The sequence below is a fragment of the Zootoca vivipara genome, chromosome 3 (genome assembly GCF_965207765.1).
Source record: "Zootoca vivipara chromosome 3, rZooViv2.hap1.1, whole genome shotgun sequence".
Lineage (NCBI taxonomy): Eukaryota > Metazoa > Chordata > Lepidosauria > Squamata > Lacertidae > Zootoca > Zootoca vivipara.
Genome location: NC_142586.1, coordinates 62,907,000 through 62,933,743, shown reverse-complemented (window position 1 = coordinate 62,933,743; position 26,744 = coordinate 62,907,000). Strand labels below are relative to the sequence as shown.

The window sequence follows — 26,744 nt, the reverse complement described above, 5'->3', positions numbered from 1 at the left end:
GTCCATCTGTTCACGCAACAGAAATATGGTTGTGCAATGGGACTTCTGTTTTTGTTTTTTGTTTTTTAAATATTTTCTCCTCCCTCAGCCCGCTGTACCCCAATCCTCCAGAGCATGTTTGGGGACACATAGTGGGCTGCAGGGGTAGGGAAGGAAAGACAAGGCCTGTTGTGTGAGTGGTTGGGTGCCTGCTTGCACTATATTACATCTCACACTTTTTGCCACTTGCTGAAAATTCAGATAAACAGTTAACCTAAGCTCACAATGAAGTGTTTTGAAAAGCCTGGAATGGGACGGCTGCATATTCGGAGGTTGGACTATGAATAATCCAGGAAGCTATTCTGAGTCTCAAGCATGATATTCTGCAATCACTTTCATATAATTGAAACATCACCTTGATTATATCATAAACAATAGTCAACAGTCAACTATAGTAGTCCATAAGCTTATTTGTTCTTAAAGTTTATCCTACCTCCAATCCCAATTACAACATATTAGCTAGAAATCAAGTAACTTGCCTACCATTTGACTCACTCCAACTGCTTCCTTTTTGGCTGAGTAACACATTAAATGACATGAATAGCAAGCCCCTCCACAAGTCCTGTAGAGAATGGGCACATTTAGAAGCCATAAAGACAGCCCAAATACAGCAACCAATGCAAAGAGAAAGTACAAGATCCAGAAAACCCAATGTCAACAGCCACGGAGTCTCTCCAGAGAGACTATGAAGGAGGAAACAGAATGAACAAGAATGTAGGCTAGGAAGCACAGAAAAGTGACTTGACTACATAACCAGGTAGGCTAGTACATATCAGGATTAGAAATGTATTTGGAAAATGGATTGATCTTAGCCCTTCTTGTCAAGCCCAAAATTGTAGTTGCCACCCTCCCACCCGGGGCATTTCCCGTGTGGTTGGGGATATACTGCCTGAAGACACACTGCTTGTCACATAGGCAGGGGCAGCCCATGTTCCCTCCCTGGCTTTCCCCAAGGGAACATGTGCTGCTGCCTAGAGAACATAACAACCAGTATTCCCCACTTGATTGACTCTCCTTGGGCAAAGTGCTTTGGGCACCTTGGCTACGCAGCTGCCAAACAATCCCCAACCTTTCTCCCTACAGGTGGCAGGAATCACTGGGCAGATCATTTGGGCAATACTCTTCCACCTCAGCAGCTTCAAAATTGGGGGGAAAGGCTGGATGCTCATCATGCTTACTAGAGAATAGGACCACACCCGCTGCAGCAAACAGATTTATTTGTTAAAGCCTGATTGCTCATTATTAGCACCAATGTCAATGTAATACTAAACCATGATTAAAGCCAACAAAGGAATGAGAAAATCTGCACAAGATGGGTTGGAGAAGGAGTGCTCTGGCTCCCAATTTACAAACTACAATTTGAGAGACCCAGGATTACATCTGCAAAGTCCCCAGGAAGCTAAAAATTAACCCATCACCTAACAGTAAGAGACGTTTCACCTGCTTCATTTCTGCATGCCAAACTGTTGCTAAAAAGCATAGAGAAGGGTCAGGTTTTTAATAAAAATGTTAGCCATACTAATTTGTCCCATGAGCAAATTTTGAAGCCCAGTAGCCTCGAAAAAATGCATTCACATCAAATTTAAATGAAGGCCCCCCATTAAGATTACAGCAGGGGAAAAACAGAGTGCTTTGCCTGTGCAATATTCATTAGTCCTGAGAAGATTGAACTTCTCCCCTTTTTAACAAAAGGGAGCTTGAAACAAATTCTACACACGACACCTTTAAAGCACATTTGAAGTGTATTTCCCATCCTTCAGAGAATTCTTGATACTGTTAGTTTGTGAAGAATTGTAACTCTGCAAAGCGTAAACTACAGGGCTCAGATTCTTTGAGGGAAAGAATGTGCTTTAAAGGTGTGTATATGCAGCCATGTATGTATGGGCAGCGGTGACTAACCTGTGGCCTGCGCCAGGCACACCATAGGTTTTTTATCTGTGTCCCTAATACCCACCCCCAATTTGTTACTTAATTTTGAAAAAGTACTGCAGCCAATTGGAAGCCGTGCCTTGGTTTTCGAACATTCTGGGAGTTGAATGAACTTCCGGAACAGATTAAGTTTGAGAACCAAGGTACCACTGTACATATATTTATTGACTGCTTCTACAGGTCTCCCTTTTGGAAAGCACCCTTGAAGACGGCAGTTCTCACCATACTTCTACGCTTCAGCCATACCCACTTTTGATGTTTGTTCTCTGGAGAGTTGGCTACAGGTCCAAAAGAGAGGTTAGCCACCCCTGATGTATGGTGTGGATACTAAAACATTAGATCTACTGGTATTTAGAAGGTTACAAGGACATGTACCACATTTATTATGTCAATGAAGTTGAAATATAACCTTCAGCAGGCAAGTTCTCAAAATTATTTATATGTTTATATTTTATTATTAGATTTGTTTCTAGAAGCTGCCTTGAATATTGTGAATGAGGTGACACATTAAAAAAATACAAAATTAGATGCTTGTTTCAGCAATTCTAAGAGCCAGAAGTGACATCTGATTTCTACAATGTTTCTTTGTGCTTTGATTTATTACTTAATACCATAGCTTGATGCTTTATAAAATAATGAGACATCTGCAACATGGAGAAATGAGGCATAATCATAAGAAGAAAATGCACCCATTCAAGTTAACTACAAAAAAGCTGAAGAATTCAAAGGACCAAAAATCAAAGGGGAGTGAGTTACATTAGAAAAGCAGTCACAAATACTTTTAGGACACTCCAGCTGTTCTTGCAGGGGGAAAAAAGATTTGAACTTCTGGAATTTATTAAGCTTGGTAAGCTTATTGGAACAGGAAAAATGCCTAGGTATTTGCTTTTGCCAAATGAAATTTAAAGCAACTCTGAAACTATAAATCTGTTTTCAAGTCCTATTTTTTTCAAACTGTAATCCTAGACGTTCACATTTTAATATTTTAAAATAGAACTTCTCAGAACAATTTTAACCAAACAAACTAATGACAAGACTGAGAAAGTGGTCTGTCTCAGTATTTATCCAGTAAAGATCAGCATAATGTACTAGTGTAAACTTCAGTTTTGCTGTTTGTGCAACATCTAAAAAAGGGAAACGTGTCAATCTCAGTTTGTAGGATACTAGTACTCAAGTATTCCAAACAGTTTCAAACATTTACGTATGACTCCACCATTATGGGTGATCCAATTGCTTTACATTTTATCTGGTGCAGAGTGGGCAGAAGGGGTAACGCCTTTTTCCATCTATAAGATGCCCTCGTGTAGAAGGGGGACTCCGATTTAAGAAAATGGGGGGGGGGAGTTCTATCCATGTATAAGATGCCCCAAATTTTGAACATTATTTTTTAGGGGGGAAACCTAGTCTTATACAGTCATACATCAGTTTAAGTACGCTTCGGTTTGAGTACTTTCAGTTTAAGTACTCCGCGGACCCGTCTGGAACGGATTAATCCACTTTCCATGGGAAAGTTCGCTTCAGGTTAAGTACGCTTCAGGTTAAGTACGGACTTCCAGAACCAATTACACTCATACCTCGGGTTAAGTACGCTTCAGGTTGCGTACTCCACGGACTGTCTGGAACGGATTAACCCACTTTCCATTACTTTCAATGGGAAAGTTCACTTCAGGTTAAGTATGCTTCATGATAAGTACAGACCTCCGGAACCAATTGTGTACTTAAACCGAGGTACCACTGTACATGGAAAAATACGGTAATTAAAATGGCTGCCTGGCAACCACAAGATCAAGATGGTCCAACACATAGCCCTCAACAACATTGAATCCTCCCCTCCCTGCAAGTCCTTGTGATGCCTTCCCAAAGCTGGGTAAGGAGGCACTAGGCTTTGGGAAGGAGACAATGAAGGCTCTGACATGGTCCTAGAGTCTTCCCGCCTAGCTAGTGCTTTCTCAGGTTTGGGAAGGAGGTGAGAGGGTTCTAGGACCCTGTCAGAAGGCTGGGGGGAGCATCAAATTTTGGGCTCACCCCCCCCCAGTGTGTAGCCCACAGGTTCCATGTCAAAGTACTCTTGTGGCCTACGTGGTATGAAAAAGTTGGAATAATGTACTCCTTAGTTGTTTCATCACTGTATAATGATAAGAGGCTAGTAACAGAGGGGCAGGAAGAGCCATAAAGCCATTCCACCCTGCTTCCTAAAAATGAAATGCTTTAATAGGTCCTAAGTTTGTTATAAAATCCTGCCCCAACTGCCCAAGTTATGAAAATATAGCAAGCTTGCAGCTAACTCACTACTCGGCTGCAAAAGACTGTATCATCAGTGCAACTTTAAGTCACCTGAATTGAAGTTTGAACAAAACACACAATGGAAAAAAATAGCCGAAGCCACCAAAGTTTGAACTGTCTCAAGTTACAACCATGAAAAATCTGCTGAGTATGATTTCTAACAAAACACTAACATGTGGAGAGGGAGTCTGCTTGCAATTCAGCTCAGATTTGCAAACACCAGCAAGCTTTTGGTGAATCACAATGGAGACTCAGACTTCTGAAAATATTTTAAACCATTACAGCTTTGTACAGATTTCATGGTTATTTAATAGGTTGTTTAATGTTTATAAACCTGAGTTTTTCTCTGATCGCATGAAGTGATAACACAAGCCTGAATAACTGAGTTTTCAATACCATGTGACTATTAATGTACGAGGAAGAGAGGGGTCATACAGATACATCCTGTCTGTACTGATGCAGTCTGCGCCAGCCCCTTTCCAAGGCTCTCCTGCAAAAGGACAGCCTACCAAAAACGCCTAGGCCGTCCCTGTAAGCTGGGACCCTGATCTCATTTGGCAGGCTTCCTTACTGCAGACATTCCTCCAACCCCAGGGAGCCTTGGAGAGGAGCTGGAATGGGATGCAGGGGCACACATGGATGAACATATGCAGTCCTGCTCTCCTGCCTGGCACATGGTCTTGGAGGCTCAAATAGTGCTACAGGCTAAAATCCAAAACATAAATACCTTAAAACAATAAAATGCAAATAACAACCAGAACTAACACTGCAGTTCACAGTTGATCTCATCTAGATTAACCCCCTTCAAAGTGGGTTGGGTGAAGAGGACTTCAAAAACCAGTTAGCAAAAGTGCCAGTCGTATCTTGGAGGGAAGATCTATAAATGAGGTGTCACCACAGAGAAGGCCCTACCTTGTGTCACTGTAGGCTTTACCCAGCGGTTAGACAACAGAAGGACCTCTCCTACAGATCTCAATACAGAGGTATTCCTTTAGGAATTTGGGTCCCACGTTATTTAGAGCCTTAAACTGTAATCCTAATCTCAATTACCTGGGATTAAATCTAAGATAGCAGCAGTCCCCTGAAATACAACTCTTAAAAATAAACCACCCTACCATACTTTTAAGCACCTTTTGGGGTATCTTTGAAAGAATAATCACAAAGTATCCCCTTTGGTCTTCAACAGGAATACGATGCAACCTCAAGCGCCTACAGCTGGGGATGTACATTTATGTTTTCAATGTCTACTCTGTACTTGGTATCTATTCCTCCTTTTGTTATACAAATAGTTCATTTATTTGATAAGGAACTCTGGCAACTACTGTTGACTCTCAAAATTGCTAAAACCAATTCCTCCTGAAAATGATGCCTGAAGCTTAAAATCATACATCTCCTATGCACTAATTTCCACCTCACATTTTGGAATAAGTTATGTTCATACATAATTTTCTTCACAATAATTTCCCCACTTTGTCCTTTATCTGCTGCACAAACCACCTTAGAATTCCTAATATAGAAATCCAATAGTTTACGGGAAGAACTGTGTTATGTGTAGATGTTGCTCCACCCTTTAATTGTATTTTTTCAGAAAAGAAACATTCTCCTCCCTCTGGTGTCTATGATATATTAGCACAAGCTACTTAATGAACAGAGGAAATCGGCAAGAGAATGGGGGTTGGGAATTTCAGGTGTCAAACTTTTACAGGTTAACTTCTTTTCCCAAAATGATAGTAAAAAGACTCTACTGTATGTTTACTTTAAATATTAGAATACATGGAGACACATTGCAGTGATTAACATGTTCCCAAATGTCTTTTCATGCTTGCCCTGTTTTGCTCCTAAATGAGGTTTAACCCCCAATGAAATTCAAGTATTCCAGAACTTTTTTGAGTGTGCTTGCATAAAAAGCATTCTAAAGAGCATATTTGAACTCTGCTTCAAAGCCAACCCCTTGTGCTGAAATTCATATACAGAGGTTATTCTTAAGAATTCATTTCTAGGTATTCATTGGTTCTTCCTTCACCAATTACAAACCAAAACATTAATCTGCCATTATAAAATGCTACCAAAATATACCAAAGTACTGTGTGGCATCTGTCTGTGAATTACTGAAAGGCACGTAATATACAGAATATGAAAGTTCTTCACTGCACAGGAGACAGAATTGCTTTGTGCTTGTTTCAGATTAATGTATTAAAATTATTTTTCTTTAACAAGTGGAATATGCAATAGCATACAGCAAGATCAACACATCTCTTCTCTGAAATATACTTATTTTATACTAAATTAGAACTTGTCAGAAATTTCATTCTATAAATTCCTTTGAAAAGAACAAACAAATGCTTCACCTCTGCTGATGGAAGGCAATACTATCCCCCTCCACTTTCTGCACCTCCTAAAAACTGCTATGTGGAGAGTTGGGAGCCCCTCCAGAGTAGATTTGGAAGTGAGGGTGTAGGGGGAGATGGGGTCACCAAAAATTGTCTCCCTCTCCCATTTCACTGACAGGCTCAGTGGAAGGGAAGTGTTAGTTATCACCCAGGGTTTCTTGAGTCTTTTGTTCCAATAAAACCATTATTAAAATGAGTAGAAGACTTATAAGTTGTGCTACAAGTTAAAAGAGAAAACAATAAAATTCACAACATGGAGAAATCACTAAGAGAATATGCTATATGCCATCAGTCAATTTCTAAAACAGGCAAAATTTGCGCTGGAATTTCTTTTATGAAAAGCACAAAAGACCTTGCTAAAGAGTGTATTAAAATTTCAGTCAGTAGACCATAACTGGCCAAACTGATGCAAACTCAACATAGATAATCCTTCTATAAATCTTAATTTGTACAACAGAATGTTCAACATTTATTGAAGTCTATCATCTTGATCCTGAGTGTATTCAGCCCAAACCAGAATTTTATTGTGTTACTGGAATAAGATTTCACTCCTTTTCCAACATCTCCAGCAACTGATTCATATAGCTTTTTTTCTCATTTCAACTTCTTTTTGTCAACCTGGTTTAACAGTTGCATGACTGCCATGAAAACATGTTTGACAAACACTTATGCTCACTAATGCACTCAAGGTCATCAGGGCAATATGTGAAATACTGCACAGCCATTGATAGGTTTGCTGGCATAATCAGTGCTTAATTTCTGGGAAGAAAGATACCAGGGTCAAGTTGGGCTGCAGAAGTCACCCTCTGATCTGGAAGTCTGTTCCCTTCTTGTTGTTGTGTGGTAAATGCTCTGTAATTATGCACAGCTAAAGGAAATGAATTCTGCATCCCCTCAAGAGCACACGAGGCTTTAGAACTGAAAGCAGATGCCCAATGCTGACCCTGGAACAAATTAAGACACGAGCATAGCAAATTTATCAACACAACCAACAATTCTGAACAAATAAATCCTGGTTTAAAACAAGTCCCCCAAGGCCATGTTTGGACATCTCAATAAACTGTAAACAAGCCTGAGTGAGCCTTGGGTGCATATGGCTGAGGGAAGAATTCAGAAGCTATAGTGTCCATTGATACTTTACCATAGTTTGTTGTTTCATCAAAGCAACAAATGATACTTAATGTCTGAAAAAACATGAAACCATAAGCCACGGGTGGAGAACCTCTGGCCCATAGGCCAATCCTGGCCTGCCAATACATCTAGTTTGGCTCCCCCCCCCCAAAAAAAATATGTGCCCAGACCCATAACAGATGTCAACAGGATGGGAGGACAAGGTTTAATTCTGCATTGGCTACATGATCTTGTTCCCAGGAACAAGACTGCACAGCCAGGGCAACACAATTTGCATTACATTCATCAGCTGAGTGGCAATTAAATCCCTAAAATTCATTTCAAAATAGGTGTCTCATGCAATCTTCTTCAGAGATGCTTCAAAACTGCTCAAACAGAAGCGTGAGGCCTGTTTAAAGCCTTTTGCAAGTTTCCCCTCTCATCCTTGGAGGCATAGATTGGAAGAGAGACTTGGTAAAAGGTTTGTGACTCTCCTCCTGCTCCTCTTTTAAGCCTCCAAGATCAGGGACTTAAAGGGGGAAGACTTGGAGAACTCTATGCAAGTCTCTCTATATTCTCTTTTGAAGCCGCTGAGATTGGGGGGGGGGGCTTAAAAAGGAGTACTGTGTTTCCCTTTTTTTAAGACACCGTCTATAACTTTTTTCCTCAAAAAAACACACGGTGACTTATTATAAGGGGATGTCATATTATTATTATTATTATTATTATTATTATTATTATTATTATTACTGTTTTTATTACAGTACCTTACAGCAGTTCAGGGCTTTGTATATCTACAAAAGAACTTGAACTTAGGGGAGAGTGGTAGGGGATGCTTTATCCCATGTTGATGGCCTCTCAGCCGATTCCCTGGTGGCCCGCTGGAATGTGGAGTTAACCAGGGCTATTGACTGTTTGGCTCTGAAGTGCCCTCTCCGATTGCATGGAGCCCGGACAGCCCCGTGGTTTTCCCCGGAGCTGAGGGTGATGAAACAGTTGCTGAGACGGCTAGAGCGCCGGTGGCGGAAAACTCATTCTGAATCCGACCGAACACGGGCTAGGGCTCACGTTTGAGCCTACCAAGTGGCAATGGCGACGGCGAAGAGGACCTTCTTCACGGTTTCTATCGCATCTGCAGAAAACAGCAGCAGGAGACTGTTCCAGGTGGTTCACTATCTATCCGAACCACCTTCGTCATCGGGGCCTGATAGGGACCCCAATATCTCCTGCAATGCTTTTGCAAAGTTTTTTGCAGATAAAGTCGCTCAGATTCGGAGGTTGGTAGACTCCACTGTGGGAGCAGGGCCGGGGCGGGAGAGTGCTGGAGCCCTGTCTAGTCATGTTTCATGGGATCAATTTCAATCTGTTACCTCCGAGGATGTGGACAGGCTGCTTGGACAAGTGAAACCAACCACTTGTCTCCTTGACCCTTGCCCATCCTGGCTAATAAAAGCGAGCCGGGAAGGGCTGGGTGATGGGCTCTGTGGGGTAGTAAATGCTTCCCTCTATGAGGGAGTATTCCCAGACCCGCTGAAAGAGGCAGTCATTAAACCGCTTCTTAAAAAACCATCTTTAGATGCGGCTAATATGGCCAACTATTGCCCAGTCTCAAATCCTCCATTCTTGGGCAAGCGAGTGGTTGCTGAACAACTCCAGGCACGCCTGGAAGAAGCGGACCATTTGGATCCCTTCCAGTCGGGATTCAGGCCTCATCATGGGGCCTGGTTGATGATCTCCGGCGGGCTAGGGACAAAGGTGAGAACTGTTTCCTAGTCCTGTTGGATCTCTCAGCGGCTTTTGACACCATCAACCATAACATCCTTCTGGACCATCTAGAGCAGGGGTCCCCAGACTACGGCCCGGGGGCCGGATGCGGCCCAATTGGCCTGCCAATCCGGCCCGCGACGACCGCCGCCGCCCGCTCTTACGGCGCACAGCACGGCAGCGCTCTTCCGGGTTGGGAAAAAAACGCCGAAAATCCTTTGTGCGCATGCGTATGGGCCTCTCCCGACCCGGAAGAGGTCATTTCTGGTGCACTTCTGGGTCGGGGGAGGCCCATACACATGCGCACAACGGATTTTCGTCGCTTTTTCCACCCTGGAAGCGCGCTGCCGCGCCAGTAAGCGCCCGTGCGCATGCGCACAGGCGCGCACTCCCCCGCCCACCGGCCCGCACAGGCGCGCGCTCCTCCGGCCCGCCGCGCGATCGGCGCGGTGGGAACCGGCCCAAACGCCGGTAAGTCTGGGGACCCCTGATCTAGAGGGTTTGGGAGCTGGGGACATTGTTATACAGTGGTTCCGCTCCTTCCTCCTGGGCCGTGTTCAGAAAGTGGTGGGGGGGATGAGTGTTCAGACCCCAGGGCTCTCACTTGTGGGGTGCCTCAGGGTTCTGTCCTCTTCCCCATTCTTTTTAACATCTATATGCAGCCATTGGGAGAGATCATCCGGGGGTTTGGGCTGGGCATCCATCAGTATGCGGATGATACCCAGCTCTACCTCTCTTTCAAATCAGAACCAGTGAAGACGGTGAAGGTCCTGTGTGAGTGTCTGGAGGCGGTTGGAGGATGGATGGCGGCTAACAGATTGAGGTTGAATCCTGACAAGACAGAAATACTGTTTGTGGGGGACAGGAGCGGGCAGGTGTGGAGGACTACTTAGTTCTGAATGGGGTAACTGTGCCCCTGAAGGACCAGGTGCGCAGCCTGGGAGTCATTTTGGACTCACAGCTGTCCATGGAGGCACAGGTCAATTCTGTGTCCAGGGCAGCTGTCTATCAGCTCCATCTGGTACGCAGGCTCCTACCTGCCTGCAGACTGTCTAGCCAGGGTGGTGCATGCTGTAGTTATCTCCCGCTTGGACTACTGCAATGCGCTCTACGTGGGGCTACCTTTGAAGGTGACTCAGAAACTACAACTAATCCAGAATGCGGCAGCTAGACTGGTGACTGGGAGCGGCCGCCGAGACCACATAACACCGGTCTTGAAAGATCTACATTGGCTCCCAGTATGTTTCTGAGCACAATTCAAAGTGTTGGTGCTGACCTTTAAAGCCCTAAATGGCCTCGGTCCAGCATACCCAAAGGAGCGTCTCCACCTCCATCATTCTGCCCGGACACTGAGGACCAGCACCGAGGGCCTTCTGTCAGTTCCCTCGTTGCGAGAAGCGAAGTTGCAGGGAACTAGGCAGAGGGCCTTCTCGGTGGTGGCGCCTGCCCTGTGGAACGCCCTCCCGACAGATGTCAAAGAGGAAAACAACTACCAGACTTTTAGAAGACATCTGAAGGCAGCCCTGTTCAGGGAGGCTTTTAATGTTTAATAGATTACTGTGTTTTATTTTTCTGTTGGAAGCCGCTCAGAGTGGCTGGGGAAACCCAGCCAGATGGGCGCGGTATAAATAATAAATTATTATTATTATTATTATTATTATTATTATTATTATTATTATTATTATTATTATACCAGTTTCAGCTGGTGAATAAAAAACATATTGAGGGCAAGTCAAGGAGAAATCAACAGACAAGGCCCTGGTACTCATACGGAATGTATTTAGTGAACTGGGGTGGTGGTGGGAGAACGACTCACATTGAACAGCTATGTTATTTTAAACTGGTTTTATGTTTTATGCGTACAAGGCAGTGTTGGAATTTCAAAGTTGGCTTTTGCTTGCATTCATCATAAAACATGTTATATGAGGAGCTGCTGCTGCTACCACTAGCAAAACAGCTGCTGCTAGAAAATAAGCCAGTGGTCTTAACAATTTATTTTTCCTCTGGTAAGTACGCCTGATAAATGGGGTTCAGAATTTTATGGAAAAATTAACATTGTTTTCAGTCATTCTGTAGACACAGGCTTTTGAAAACAGACTTCTGAAATCTATTTTTATATTTCAAAATCCTGCTGATGTGTTCATTGTATCTAGAGATGGTGTCAATAGCTAGATAATGCCTTTTTGTTTGCTAAGAGATTGCCCTTATTTTGATGAATGACAGCTAAGTACTTGAAATTCAAAACAACAATCTATTCCTGTTTCTCTTAGACTTTTGCAAAGTGAAAAGCCACATTTGGCACCAATCAATACCAAATTCTTTGCCACAGGCCATGGACTATTAGGCTTTGGTAATTGAGTGGGACATTACTTCTCGAAACAGAAGCAATTAACAGACCTACCATTTCCTGGCAAAGCCCTTGTAGGGTTGCACTCAGGTTTTTTTTGTGTGTACTTGGCTATGATACCTGAGTACAAAATACATGAGCTGCACGTCAGCTATGAAGCATATTACATGGATTGTGTGCCCTTGTTTCTTTACAATACAGTATATGCAAATAGACACCTGATCTTTTCCGCTCCAGGGTTGATAAAAATATTCAATTTGCTTTTGAGTTATGTTTTGATACACATCAGAAATCAATCAGAAGCTTTGGCCTAGCTGTTGAATGAAGTCCTGATTCAAGTCTTAGCTTCACACCAAAAAAAGAATGTATAATCATCCGTTTGTTTTCTCCCAAACTTTAAAAAACAGAAACAGGAATGGAGAATTTGTCACTGTTACAGAATACAGGTGAAAAACAGTGTTGATTACATTAATTCTGGATACAGTTTGGCCATGAGTCCATCCTCAGAGAGGAATGAGTCCATTATATCACTTACAAGCATCCTTTCAGGATGGCAGAGGGAGGTCAAAGGAACAAGCAGGCAGGTCTCTATCCTGTCACCAGGGAAGAGACCCTGACAAAAATCTAGGACACAAGTGCTCTGCAAGCTGTGGATACCTTGGGAACATTACTGAGTGCAACATAAGACCTCTCCCTTGTTGCTCTCCTAAGCGGCACATCAAGAGAGTGTCGGGGAGGTGTGTGTGTGGTTTTTCCTGCTTCCTCCAAAAGCTAAAATGAAACTCCATCTCCTTCTAGAACTTCTCTAACATATATGTAGAATGGAAAAGAGCAAGGTTGATGGCGACAAAAAACTGGGAGGGAAATGGTTTAGGCTTGGGATCCCTTTTGATGACCTGTGGCTTACGTGTTAATCCCAGGAAGCTTCTTTCTCCTGTGACCTCATTCTGGCTGGCTGGTCTGTAAGGAGATTGGAGCTCTCTAATTCTGGCAGAAAGCAAGCCAGAGGTTCTCAAGGTTCCCTACTGTTTCTGAGGATTCCATCTTAGGCAGGCTTCCTACAGCTGTTTACAAGCTCAAGAGAGATGTGCAGAGACCACAATCAACTTGGGAGTATGTTCAGATTAAAACAAACAAAACCCCTGTGCTCAGAGGCCTTTGTGCTTATTAGGAAAAAGTTGTTGTCATCATCTGCAAAGCTGAGCTTCTTAAGAATAATCTTCTGGCACATGAATGGAGAGAGAGAGAGAGAGAGAGAGAGAGAGAGAGAGAGAGAGAGAGAGAGAGAGAGAGAGACTGGATGTAAGATGTTAGCTTGCTGATTCCTTGTGAATCTAGGGACTCACATACATTTCTTTTACTACATTTGAGCATAAAATTTAATCTATGTAACTTTATTATTTGGATTTCTTAGCGATTTTTGTGGAAAGCAAGCTGTGCATACCATAAATTTAAAAAGTGAAGTAAAACACAAGTCGTATTTTACATAATGCAAAATATTGTCATGACACAGGGAAAATAAAAGCTTGAACTTCTTATATTTTTATGCATGGTTTCAAACACCTAATTGAGGAAGATTTACCAATTCACTATGGAGCACCGTATTTTTCACTCCATAAGACGCACATGGCCATAAGACGCGCTTAGTTTTTATAGGAGGAAAACAAGAAAGCGGGCTGCTCATCCCTCCCCCGCCCCTTTGCCGCTGTCGGTGGCTGTGGGGGAGGGAGGAGCAGCCGTGCCTTCGCTCCATAAGACACACAGACAGTTTCCCTTTTTAGAAGGGAAAAAGTGTGTCTTATGGAGCGAAACATACGGTAGTTCAGGCTTGAGTACAGCAAGGAAGTGTGTGAACTTGTTTCTGGCAATAACAGAGATGCAGTAGCACATATATGGCTGCAGATACTAATCAAATTCATGCATCAGATCATTCCTTGGTTTTTCTGTTCTAAGGGGAGAGCAACCTTTTTCTCTGCAAGCAGCTGAAAAAAATGAATTTGAAAGCAAGGCCAGGGAATGGATATGGTGGAAGAGAAACAAAGCAGCCCATCAGCAAGCTGACCCCAAGAGAGGCTCCCTAAACTAACACTGTAACAAAGTAACTGCTATGCCAAGAAACCAGATGTGATCACTGAAAGAACAGCTCCACAGCTTGGTGCCCTCAAAAGACTATAAAATGTAAACAACATAATGCAAAGTCAAGGAGAAATAAAGTAAGCCTATCTAACATCTGAAATTAAGGCTAAAATCCTATTCCATGTGGAATGCACATCTCTAATAATGCATAACACATTGGATTCAACATTATATGAGTGCAAGTTCATTCCCCTATCTCACATGCAATTTGCATCTCTACAATACAGTGGTACCTCGGTTTATGAACACAATTGGTTCCGGAAGTCTGTTCATAAACTGAAGCGTTCATAAACTGAAGCGGACTTTCCCATTGAAAGTAATGGAAAGTGGATTAATCTGTTCCAGACAGTCCGCGGAGTACTTAAACTGAAGCGTTCATAAACTGAAGCATGGGTGTAATTGGTTCCACTGTATTTGTATTTGGGGAATGAGGGTTTTACTGCAGAGTCATTTACCTCTTTAGTTTTTGGGTTTATTCAAAGCTGGTTTATCCTCAGATTCAGGATAGTCATACAGCTACTGAACTCAGCTGCAAGTAACAGATATCAGCTGAGGATATTGTAAAGCTATATTTCCACCTATCCACCTACAAAGTTAGTGGAGAAAGAGCCTGTGCAACTAGGAAAGATAATGGATTAATTCTGCCTCCCAGATGTTCAGATTGTGGTGTGGTCCAATCATTTTATGATATCTACGGCAGAGAAAAGTATGTTTGATTTAAATAATTAAATGCTTTTACGAGGAAAAAAACAATCCACACTGTCAGCTTGGAACCTATACTGTTTGTTTTGTGCTCCATCTGCTAGCACTTTATAGAATTTCAACCAAACACTTCTTTGCCAAAGAAAATCCAGTTCAAGAGCAGAAACTGGTAACACCAAGAAATGGGCTCTCTGTTCTAGTTCATTCTGCATTCCAGACTCAGCTCCTGACTCTACTAGTCGCTGTGGTCTAAACCATTGAGACTCTTGGTCTTGCTGATCAGAAGGTCAGCAGTTCAAATCCCCGCAACAGGGTGAGCTCCCGTTGCTCTGTCCCAGCTCCTTCCAACCTAGCAGTTCAAAAGCACACCAGTGCAAGTAGATAAACAGGTACTGCTGCGGTGGGAAGGGAAACAGCATTTCCGTGCGCTCTGGTTTCCATCACGGTGTTCCGTTGCACCAGAAGCGGTTTAGTCCTGCCGGCCACAGGACCTGGAAAGTTATCTGTGGACAAACCCCAGCTCCCTCGGCCTGAAAGCGAGATGAGCACTGCAACCCCATAGTCGCCTTTGACTGGCCTTAACCCTCCAGGCGTCCTTTGCCTTTTTTACCTTTACACTGCACTGATTTTCTGATTTCAACTAAGCTCCCTCTATCTACACAACTGTTTTTATTTCCAGACAAGGAATGGGCTCTGTTTACCTCTACTGTTTTGAGCAACCAATGTGGAGAAGGGTGTGTGTGCTCAGGAGAGCCTCTTGCACCCATTTTCTTGCCCAACAGCCCTACAGTGCTGTCAGTCAGGTCTTACTGTCTGGTAGTTGCTGCCACCACCCTTTAACTCACTCTCAGAGCCCAATGGGAGGGGACTGGTGATGCATTAAAACACCTTGAGCTTGTGCATCCTTGGTACAACCTGCTCACAACTTGCTGGGGGAAGCAGGGCTAGCTTTCAGCAGGCTTATCCCGTCCAAGATAATAAAATAAATAAATAAATAAATAATAAGCCACTCTGGGCGGCTTCCAACAGAAAAATAAAACACAGTAATCTATTAAACATTAAAACCCTCCCTGAACAGGGCTGCCTTCAGATGTCTTCTAAAAGTCTGGTAGTTGTTTTCCTCTTTGACATCTGTTGCGAGGGCGTTCCACAGGGCAGGCGCCACCACCGAGAAGGCCCTCTGCCTAGTTACCTGCAACTTGGCTTCTCGCAACGAGGGAATCGCCAGAAGGCCCTCGGTGCTGGACCTCAGTGTCCGGGCAGAATGATGGAGGTGGAGACGCTCCTTCAGGTAAAGGGTTTGTTACTCTCCATTTAGGGCTTTAAAGGTCAGCACCAACACTTTGAATTGTGCTCGGAAACAATCAAAGCAGCTTGCTTGTTTCCCTGGTAGATCCCCCTCAGCTTCCTAAAGCCGAGGCCAGGAACTCTGAAACCCATGCACCCTGCATTCCCCAGGGCGTAGAGGCAGCCCATGCTCCCCTAGTCTTTCCCAGTGCTCCGAAGAACACGCTGGTCTCTTAGGACTCTGATCCTAAACTTTCAGTAAAATGGATTCCAAAACATCTAGTTGTCGGGATCCCAGATTCTCCTTCGTCTCTCAGTTGCCTTCCAGACCATCAGCCATGGTATCCCTTCTGGAATGGCTGTCCAAGTTAGCACTACATTTCAGTGTTTCCACTCACATTTGGTTCACTCATGATTATCCAACTCTTGGTAATTCTGCTGCCCCTGAACATTTGTATTTGTGTGTGTGTGTGCGTTTGTGACCTAGGAGAGGGCATTATTTGTGGCAGCTGCTAACCTGTGGAATTCCCTTTCAGAAAGGCGTTTAGCTTGTAATCGGTTTTAACTGTTGGGGTGGGGAGGCTTTTTGAGTAATTTTTATTTTTACTTGCTATTTTTGGTGCTATTTTTAGTGTCTTACTGTTTTCTGCTGCTATTTTAATGTTTTCATGCTTTTGTATTAAATCAAAGGCGACGTTTTGAATTGTTAACTTGTGGTTTTATTTTTGCTGCTAGGTGCCTTGAGCTTTTTTGAGGAAAGGCAGGCTATAATAAACAAAATAAATAAATAAAAATTGTGAGAGTGGAGACAGATGATTGCTGCTTTCCATGGATTACCAGCTGACGTGTGGCAGATTTTCAAGCAATCATTGCACTGTTAGTGGTTGTCTGCTTCAGTCCACAGATTGCAAAAATATAGCCTATAGGCTTGCTCTTGGGCCCATGCGAGCTGTACGCCAGCACGGTCCTAGACTGTGTGCAGCCATCACAGGGAAGAGGTGATCATTCTACAAATCCCTGTCAACTAATCTGTGAACTGGATCTTAGCCCAAGACACCTTTTTTCATGCTTCAGATTGAGATGTGATGGGACAAACCATTCTGCTTCTGTCCTTGATTTAATATTCATAGAACCCTCATTTTAGGGAACATAAAATTATTTTCAATCTGAACATCTTCAAAATAATCATTGATATGCAAAAGTCCACCAGAAAGTCCATTCCCATGATAAAAATACATATGGTGGGATTCACCTAACAAGTACCAACAGGAGACATTCAGTGGGGCTTGCCTCCTTCTACCCCTAAAACTGACTCGGAAGAACCCTCTGAATGATGCATAGGAGAAGGAGAGGGAGGATAGTCCTGTCTGGGAAGTCGAACTGTTTGCACTGACAGAACACTCACCTTAGCACAGTGCTGCGTTCCTCCTATATAAATCCTTCTCCAAAGATTACTATGACCATTACAAATTTATTTTAGAAGGCAAACTTCATATATAATACACAACAAAAACTATCGGTTTTAGGCACACTTATTTAAGCAGTGGTTTATAAAACATGGTTCTGTTCCAATCAAAGCATTTTTCAGAGTACATCTGAATCTTACAGGCTCAAGATGGTTTTGCCTACTAATCCTCTCTTCACTGAACAGAATATAAAATATGTGAGCAGTTGAGAGACAGAATGTATGTAACTGTTCATTCAAGTTTCATGTTTTATAATTGTATGAGAAAATAAGAGGGACAATGCCATCTTCTGGCCAAATCAAGTTAGCATGGAATAAAGATATTAATTAACTTCCATACTTAATACATGTTTGGCTCTTCAAAGTTTAAATTTCCCTTTCTCGTGATTTTTGGCATTATATGAAAAGAAATGTGCTTATTTACCAGAAGCACAAGCTTACTCTTAAAATGAAAATAATTAACATAGCATTCATCTCACTTATTGCTGCTGACTGTTACACAAAAAGATTTAGCATTATATATGCTAGATTTAGTTGAAACCAGTACAAAGAAGAAGAAAAACATTTCTTGTTATTGCACATGCAGACTGTTCTTCAGGAGAAGAGGCTTAAGACAAATAAAAAATTCTATGATCCGAGTTCAGAGTTGTATCCAGCCATGTCACTCATCTGACAGAATGGGGAAGGGGATTTAGAGAGGAGATAGATGAGCTTCCCTCCCCATTCTTCTGATAGAAGCCTTACCATCAGCTGAGTGCCCACTGTTGATACAACCCATTGCAAGTTTGCAGCAGAAGCTAGCTGTGGATGGCACTAACTGACAAGATCCTCTGATGTCTCCAAGCCCCCCCCCCCAAAGATACCAAGCACAATGTTTCATGTATAAAAAGATCATTTCCTTGAAAAATGATGACAGCAAAGAAACAACAGAAAAATGCACATCGATGTTGTGCTTCTAAAAAGAAAAAAGACCACCAACCTATATAGTGGGAGGGGCAAGCTGGCATTCACTTGGCACCTAGCATTTCAGCTGCAGAGCTGCGAGAAAGCCTTGCTTATTCTGTGGCTAAGGGATGTGCTGTGAGTTATCTTTTTTATGTTACATCTATTTTCCCGTTTTAGAAGTGGGTTCTGTTGGTAACTGGATCAATGAGGAAGACGTGTTAGGAAGGAAGCCTCTTCTGAGACATATGCTCTGCCTGCCACTTCTCTGTTAGCTACAGCAAGACACTCCAAACATCTCTAAATCATAGTTTCCATACTGCGTTTCTGGGGGAGGGGGGCTTAGTTACTTGAAAACAATAGCTGAACAGAAGATGCAAAGAACATGGAAACATTATTTGCACTTTAATCCAACGAACACATTTTTAAAAGAGTGAACATTAGAGTTACAGCTGTCTTATTGCTTCTTCAGCATGTTATATGTGACATTTAAGAATATTACATTTGTTTATTTAAAAAGAAAAACCAATCAGGGATACATCAGAAGACATTTACCTGGGTTTTTGTAGATACTGAGTACATCCTTGAAATAATGAGGTAAAAATCTTTCTAGTAAAAGCAGCACATCCTCCAATTCCTCCAGAATCCCCACAAGTAGGAAATTTTCATTCACATTCACTTTTGCTCTTTCAAGGGCCCATTCCCCAGGCTCCCTTAAAGAACATAAAAGAAAATAATCTTTAAAATGAATTTGCAAACAAAAGTTTTATTCTGTAATAAAATCTGAGTTAAGAACAATTCACAATATTAAGGCTGCTAGGCAGCTAGAATATTTCACCAACTGCGGAATATCAATCATTTTTAATGTTCTCTATCTAAGTTTCTGTGACATATTTTAAGTCTTTCAAATAATCTTGTTTATAAGCCATCAAAATACCAAGAAGCTGACATATGGCTTGCCCTGCACAGCACAGCACAGCTTTCACTAACCTGGTGCCCTCCAGAGGTTTGGACTATAACTCCTATCAGCCTCAGACAGCACCTGAATTGTAATCTAAAATTTCTGGAGGGCACCAGGTGAGTAAAAGGTGGCATAACCTCATTAGGTTTAGCAACTTAAAGCAACAAAGGATCTGCCTAATCAAGGGATCTAAGCCATCAATAGTGGCCTATTTGTGGTTGGGAATGTTATATGGCCAGCAGGCCAAATCTTTATCTCCCGTACCCAAATTAGACAGTGGGGTGGCAACACTCACCCATCAATTACTTTGTGTTACTATGACACCAGGAGATGGTCACTGGAATTCCAGGCAGCATGCAAGGTTTGGAAAGAGCTCTGCATGATAGTTTAAAGTGCCTCTATTCAGCCCGAAATCACCAAACATCAGCTTCAAGTCAGTAACTTCAAGTCTACTTCTGGCAGGGATTGTCTGTGTCACCAGGTTCCGCTGCATCTCCACCTGCCGCACACCGGATGTCAGGTATGGGGCAGGTGGCTGTATTCTGGCAAAACCTGGATACAGTGGAACCTCGGTTTATGAATTTTCGGTTTATGAACGCCGCGGACCCATCTGGAACGGATTAATTCATTTTCCATTACTTTCAACGGGAAAGTTCGCTTCAGTTTATGAACAGACTTCTGGAACCAATTACACCCATGCTTCAGTTTATGAATGCTTCAGTTTAAGTACTCCGCGGACTCGTCTGGAACGGATTAATCCACTTTCCATTACTTTCAATGGGAAAGTTCGCTTCAGTTTATGAACGCTTCAGTTTAAGTACTCCACGGACTTTCTGGAACGGATTAATCCACTTTCCATTACTTTCAATGGGAAAGTTCGCTTCAGTTTATGAACGCTTCAGTTTATGAACAGACTTCCGGAACCAATTGTGTTCATAAACCGAGGTACCACTGTGTTGAATTCTGGACATATTGGTGCTTTTTGAGGTGTGAAAAGAAGAGGCTTAATAGAGCCATCTTGCTTTTACATTCCTTCTATTCAGTATTTTAGAAAGGAAAGGAAAGCTCGGTTGATCTGTCCTCTCTTTTTTTGTCCAATCCTTTAGCATTTGGCACAGCTTGCAATCTGTGAACTGGTATTCTGCACAACTCCTTGACTTTCAGATTAATTACCAGCATGATGTAGTTTGGGCTCTCTGCTGTTTTCTGTGGAACAGTAAAAAACTGAAATCACCCCAGCTCCAGTAGGTGGTAAGAAATAACTTTGAAAAGGGAGATAGCATAGTTACCTGCATCTTGGATGCTGTCCACAAAAATATGGAATAATATAAAATAACCTGGGATTGGAACATTCAGGGTAGTTCTCCAGAATGCATACGTTAATATCCTAAAAGAAGGGGAAGGGGGGAAGAAAAGAAAATGTTGTAAATGAACTATGAAGTTATCTGTTGTCTTCCAGTGATGGAGCACAGATCTAAGGCCCGAATTGTCAAACAAACCATTGCATCAACATGATTTACTACATTCAGAATTGAATCCTCATGTTTTACTTATATTGCTTTTGAAACTTACAGGTGTTTGAGTGTGTATATGCCCTTTAAAAACAAAACAAGATCCAGTTATACCCGCTTCCTTGCGTAACAGAAATCTGTTTGTGCAGTGGAACTTGTTAATTCTTTTCTCCCCTTTCCAGCCACACCTGCAATCCCAAAATCTGATATGGAGGGTCCCTCCAAACCTCTGAAGCAGATTTGGGGTGTACGAGCAGCTGCAGGGAGATGGAGAAGGAAAAGCCCCACTGTGCGAGCAGACAGCTGCTCATTGAATCTCACCCATAATTTTAAGCTCAGCATGAGTATTGGAAATATCAAGTTCCTTTACAAAATATTCAACTACAAGTTATCTAACTACAGAAAGATTTGTCAAGTGATGCATCCCTTTAAAATGCAATGTTTTATAGTATACACTTATGCAGCTAGGGAGGCTGAAACCTGGAATTTGTCCAGTGAACACCTTCCCACCATACCCTCAAATTGGCTGGGGAGGTTTTGGGAGTAAACCTGTGGGGTGGGGGAGCCATTATTGTTTTTGAAATATTCATGCATGGAAGTTAACACTTCCTTCAGCTCATGAATATAGTCTTTAAAATGGACAAAATGAATATAGATAGCGGGTTAGTGATAATTTATCAAGAACCTGATTAAATTTTCAAAAGTGAGTAACAATACGTTTAGTCTCAGACAAGAAATTATACAGATATATGTACAGATGTTTGTACGTTAAACCACAGAGCCTAGGGCTTGCCCATCAGAAGGTCAGCGGTTCGAATCCCTGCGACGGGGTGAGCTCCTGTTGCTCGGTCCCTGCTCCTGCCAACCCAGCAGTTCGAAAGCACGTCAAAGTGCAAGTAAATAAATAGGTACTGCTACAGCGGGAAGGTAAACGGCATTTCCATGTGCTGCTCTGGTTCGCCAGAAGCGGCTTTGTCATGCTGGCCTGGCTGTATGCCGGCTCCCTCGGCCATTAACGCGAGATGAGCGCCGCAACCCCAGAGTCGGTCACGACTGGACCTAACGGTCAGGGGTCCCTTTACCTTTACCTATGACAGAGGCACAGTTTGCTGCAAGAAATCTTCTCAAGTTTTTTTGGTGTGTTTTTTAAATCTTTAACTGTTTGATAATCAAATGTATAAATCTGGCACAGTCTTCACATTCATGTAACAATTCCAATAGCACACACTGTGCTGAACAAATTTGTGGAGGTATTCCAAAAATGAAGCATAAATATTCACAACCATATTTGAGGAATTATGTATTAGCAAATTAGAATAATGTGTTTGTAAAATGTGTTAAGGATAACCCTTAAATGGAAAAAGTTTTAAATACTACTAATTAATGGCTCCAACAATGCACACTTAAAAGCATATTACTCAACAGTACATATATGTGTGATCCTTATTACAGAACTAAAATAATTATATTGTTTTTAAAACTATGAATTTTAATTTAATTGATTTCAGCTCTGATACGTTGTTGTCTAAGGAATGTTAGCAGGCTAAAACTTTATCCCCTCAAATGTTGTCCCAGTATTTTGTCTGCTCAACCCTTTAAAGCCTAGGGGCTTCTCTCAGCTAATGAAAATCTACTTTATCTTCTGGCTTTGGTTAAGAAAACTAAGCTTTAAGAAGACTTGTTAAAATCTGGGTTTGCATAACATATTTTGAAAACTACTAAGAGGATTTTAAAAAACAAGCTAAAAATTATAAGCCTTAAAGCAGAAAGGTTTATATAAGAGCATATTCAAGTATAAGCTATCACAATGTAGACTAAAATAATCTGCAATGGCATATTACTTCCCATGCTAACTGATGATATTCAGGTTGCCATGTAATAAACTAGAAGTATCACATGCATGTGTACACCATCAGCATGGCAACTGAAGACAGAACTACAAGTGGACAATTTCTGGACCTTTTCTGCTTTTTCAAATGAAATAAGCTATTAAAGTTTCTATAAAATTTGTAAATCAGAGGAAGCATCTAGATCATAATACAGGAAATAAGAAGATATTGATATGAATGATTTCCTGGTCCAGTGCCTACAGATATTACAATGGATGTAAGCATACAAACCTGTACCACCCTTTCAGAGAAATGAATTTTGTTAAAACAGAAGAGCCAGGCTTTAGGTACATCATATGATTTCAAATTAGCTACCATTCCATTCCCTAAATAGCTTGATGTTAGAACTGAAGATAAACATGAGTAATCATCTCTCTACATGTCTATTTAGAAGTATGCCCACCTCAGCTCAATATGAATTATTCAGAGGTAAGCAAGTATAGGATTGTAGCCTGGTTCTTTTAGAGAGCCAGAGTTCTGATTTGTGGACCATAGCTTTCCCACTATAAATAGTGTGTGTTTAACACCACCAATTTTAGTGCAGTTATAAGGAAATATCATGGAGAGAGCACATACGAAAATAACTTCTGAATCCTGACCCCATTTATGTTCAGAGAGACAATACTTGTATCTACAAATTTAAGTACTGTCCCTCCCAACAGAAATGCATTTGAAGTAATATATACAAATTTTTATATATAAAACAGTGTGCAAAACTCCCATTGTTCTAGGCACATTTTGCGCCAGGGAATCTCATTAGCACGAGCAGTTTCTGAGCTCTGGGCGCAGTACTGCACCTAAGATTTCAGATTAAAACTGCAGATTGCAAGGAAAGGAGGACCTTTTTCTGCCTCCTCACTTCCAGCTACTCTCTGAAAACGAGAGAAGAGACCCTCTTAAGAATATTAGGGGGGTGGACAGGGGAAAGACTAGACCATATGAAAAATGAACATAGTGTTTTAGCTGCAGTTCATTCATTTTCACTTTGTATTCTTGTTATAGAAAAGCACACCTAGACAGTCCGTTGTTGCACCCATAACCTCAGTTTAAGCTGCCATGTAGTTCCTAGCTTTCATATCTCAGTTTCTAACACTGATATAAAATGCTCACATACAGCATTTTTGTACTGTCCTTAATGCACCTGTATGGCTTGAAATAAAATCACACAAAGTTAAAAACAGTCCCAATACAGTAATGGCTAATAAAAAGCAACAGATTAAAAGCAGGGTTAAAAAAAGAGAGAGCTGTAGTAGCTCTTACTTGTTCTTAGCCCTTTAAGCACTTAATCATGCATTTCCAGATACTAGCCAAATCTAGTTCATCATTATTAAACAATATAACCAAAGGCATCTCATTTTTTTTTACCAAATATTTTGTCTTAGCTTTCTATTAGATTTAATTGGTTTTTCTACTTTCATATATATTCCCTAATGAAGATGAAGAGAGATGTCAACTGAAGGCATATCACAAGAGCTGCAGAGGAAGTGGTGAACTAAATGAATGGTTTTCAACTAGAAAACAAAATTAAAAAGAAAATCAATTAAAAATATGAAAAAAAAATCAATGTGTGAGCCTAGTGAGGGGTGAACTCTCCTTCTAAAAGGGTTTCCCTTTCTAACATAACAGCTTGTGTCAACAGTGCTCATCATTGAAAGCCAAATAAAATTTCCTTGTCCTAGTGAGAATCCTCAAAACCACTTGCCAAATTTCTAACACTCCCCCACTCCCAAAATGCTTATTTACATTACATTATTATTTACAGACAGAGCAAGCTGGTCATCATACAGGAAACTAGACTTCTTCCATCCTGTCTGGCATGACCCCAGACCACCTTCTCTTCTCTGCATTTATGGCTAAATTTATCGTTCATTTCCAGTCTACACTTCTGAACCATCTTCCTCTAGATTTTTAAAGAAACCAAAGAGCTGATAGGAGAACAAACAAAGCTAAAAGGCAAAGTACATGACCCAAACAGACTCTGGAAAATTAAGACCCCATTAAAGTCTACACAGATATCTGAATAAACTCTTTATTGTATTTTACACCATATTTCTGCTCATAAGGGCTCTCAATCTCTCAATAATACAGTCACTTAATACAGTCACTAAGTGTTTCTCTCTTCTGCTCATTCTAAAGTGGAGTGTTGAATCCCATTATCTATAGAGAACCATTATCAAAAATTAAGTACAAAAAGAATAAGCAGATCTGAAGCCTGCTTGTCCAGCTACGCTATTTAGGAGTCATGATGGCTTGAGCAGAGTGGCACATCAGGAAGTTTCTTGACCAAGAAGGCACTATAAGACTGTAGCGAAATTATCTGTGGAAATAACCCGAATAGCCCAGAGCATGAGTCAAAAACAGTTCTGCTTATAAGGAGAAGGGGTTGCTGGTCCTATCCTGATATTTAGGAATACAGTTGGAGAAAAGGAAGGGCAGCTGGGGTGAAGATTCCTGTTGAATGCCTCCATTTAATATTTACAAACATACCTATTAAAAATGAAATCAACAAACATACTATTAGGTTACCTTCATCATCAACCATATATAAGATGAGGGACACCTGGCTTGCCAGCAGTACATGTAAAAACAATCTAGGGGTTTTAGTAGACCACAAGCTTAACATGAGTCAATAGTGTGATGCAGCAGCGGAAAAACCTAATGCTAGTCTTAGCTGCATCAACCAAAGTTTAAGGTCCAGATCAAAGGAAGTAATAGTACTGCTCTATTCTGCCTTGGTCAGACCAACCTAAGTTCTGGGCACCAAATTTTAAGGAGGACATTGACAAGCTGGAACATGTGTAGAGGAGGGCAACCAAGATGATCAAGGATCTGGAAACCTAGTCTTATAATAATAATTTATTATTTATACCCCGCCCATCTGGTCGGGTTCCCCCAGCCACTCTGGGCGGCTTCCAACAGAATATTAAAATACAGAAATCCATCAAACATTAAAAGCTTCCCTAAAGAGGGCTGCCTTGAGATGCTTTCTAAAGGTCTGGTAATTGTTATTCTCTTTGATCTCTGGTGGGAGGGCATTCCACAGGGCGGGTGCCACTACCGAGAAGGCCCTCTTCCCTTGTTCCCTGTAATTTGGCTTCTCGTAGCGAGGGAACCGCCAGAAGGCCCTCGGCGCTGGACCTCAGTGTCCGGGCAGAACGATGGGGGAGGAGACCCTCCTTCAGGTATACTGGACCGAGACCGTTTAGGGCTTTAAAGGTCAGCACCAACACTTTGAATTGTGCTCGGAAACGTATTGGGAGCCAATGTAGGTCTTTCAGGACCGGTGTTATGTGGTCTCGGCGGCCGCTCCCAGTCACCAGTCTAGCTGCCGCATTCTGGGTTAGTTGTAGTTTCCGGGTCACCTTCAAAGGTAGCCCCACGTAGAGCGCATTGTAGTAGTCCAAGCGGGGGGATAACTAGAGCATGCACCACTCTGGCGAGACAGTCCGCAGGCAGGTAGGGTCTCAGCCTGCGTACCAGATGGAGCTGATAAACAGCTGCCCTGGACACAGAATTGACCTGCGCCTCCATGGACAGCTGTGAGTCCAAAATGACTCCCAGGCTGCGTACCTGGTCCTTCAGGGGCACAGTTACCCCATTCAGGACCAGGGAGTCCTCCACACCTGCCCGCCTTCTGTCCCCCACAAACAGTACTTCTGTCTTGTCGGGATTCAACCTCAATCTGTTAGCTGCCATCCATCCTCCAACCGCCTCCAAGCACTCACATAGGACCTTCACCGCCTTCACTGGTTCTGATTTGAAAGAGAGGTAGAGCTGGGTATCATCTGCATACTGATGAACACCCAGCCCAAACCCCCTGATGATCTCTCCCAGCGGCTGCATGTAGATGTTAAAAAGCATGGGGGAGAGGACAGAACCCTGAGGCACCCCACAAATGAGAGCCCAGGGGTCTGAACACTCATCCCCCACCACCACTTTCTGAACACGGCCCAGGAGGAAGGAGCGGAACCACTGTATGACAGTGCCCC

The 26,744-nt window shown here is 42.2% G+C and overlaps 1 protein-coding gene across 2 annotated transcripts in view; it reads right to left on the bottom strand.

Moving 5' to 3' along the window:
* The window catches only part of UST (uronyl 2-sulfotransferase), a 165,390-nt gene that overhangs the window by 49,482 nt on the left and 89,164 nt on the right, over positions 1-26,744 (bottom strand). For both annotated transcript variants that reach the window (XR_015948989.1, XM_035108790.3), the window contains exons 6-7: positions 20,645-20,742; positions 18,950-19,107 (exon numbers count right to left, since the gene is read on the bottom strand). Coding sequence is in view for 1 of the 2 variants with exons in the window: in XM_035108790.3 (XP_034964681.3) it covers positions 18,950-19,107; positions 20,645-20,742 (256 nt within the window). In the remaining variant the exon portion in view is untranslated. The remainder of the gene's footprint in view (positions 1-18,949; positions 19,108-20,644; positions 20,743-26,744) is intronic.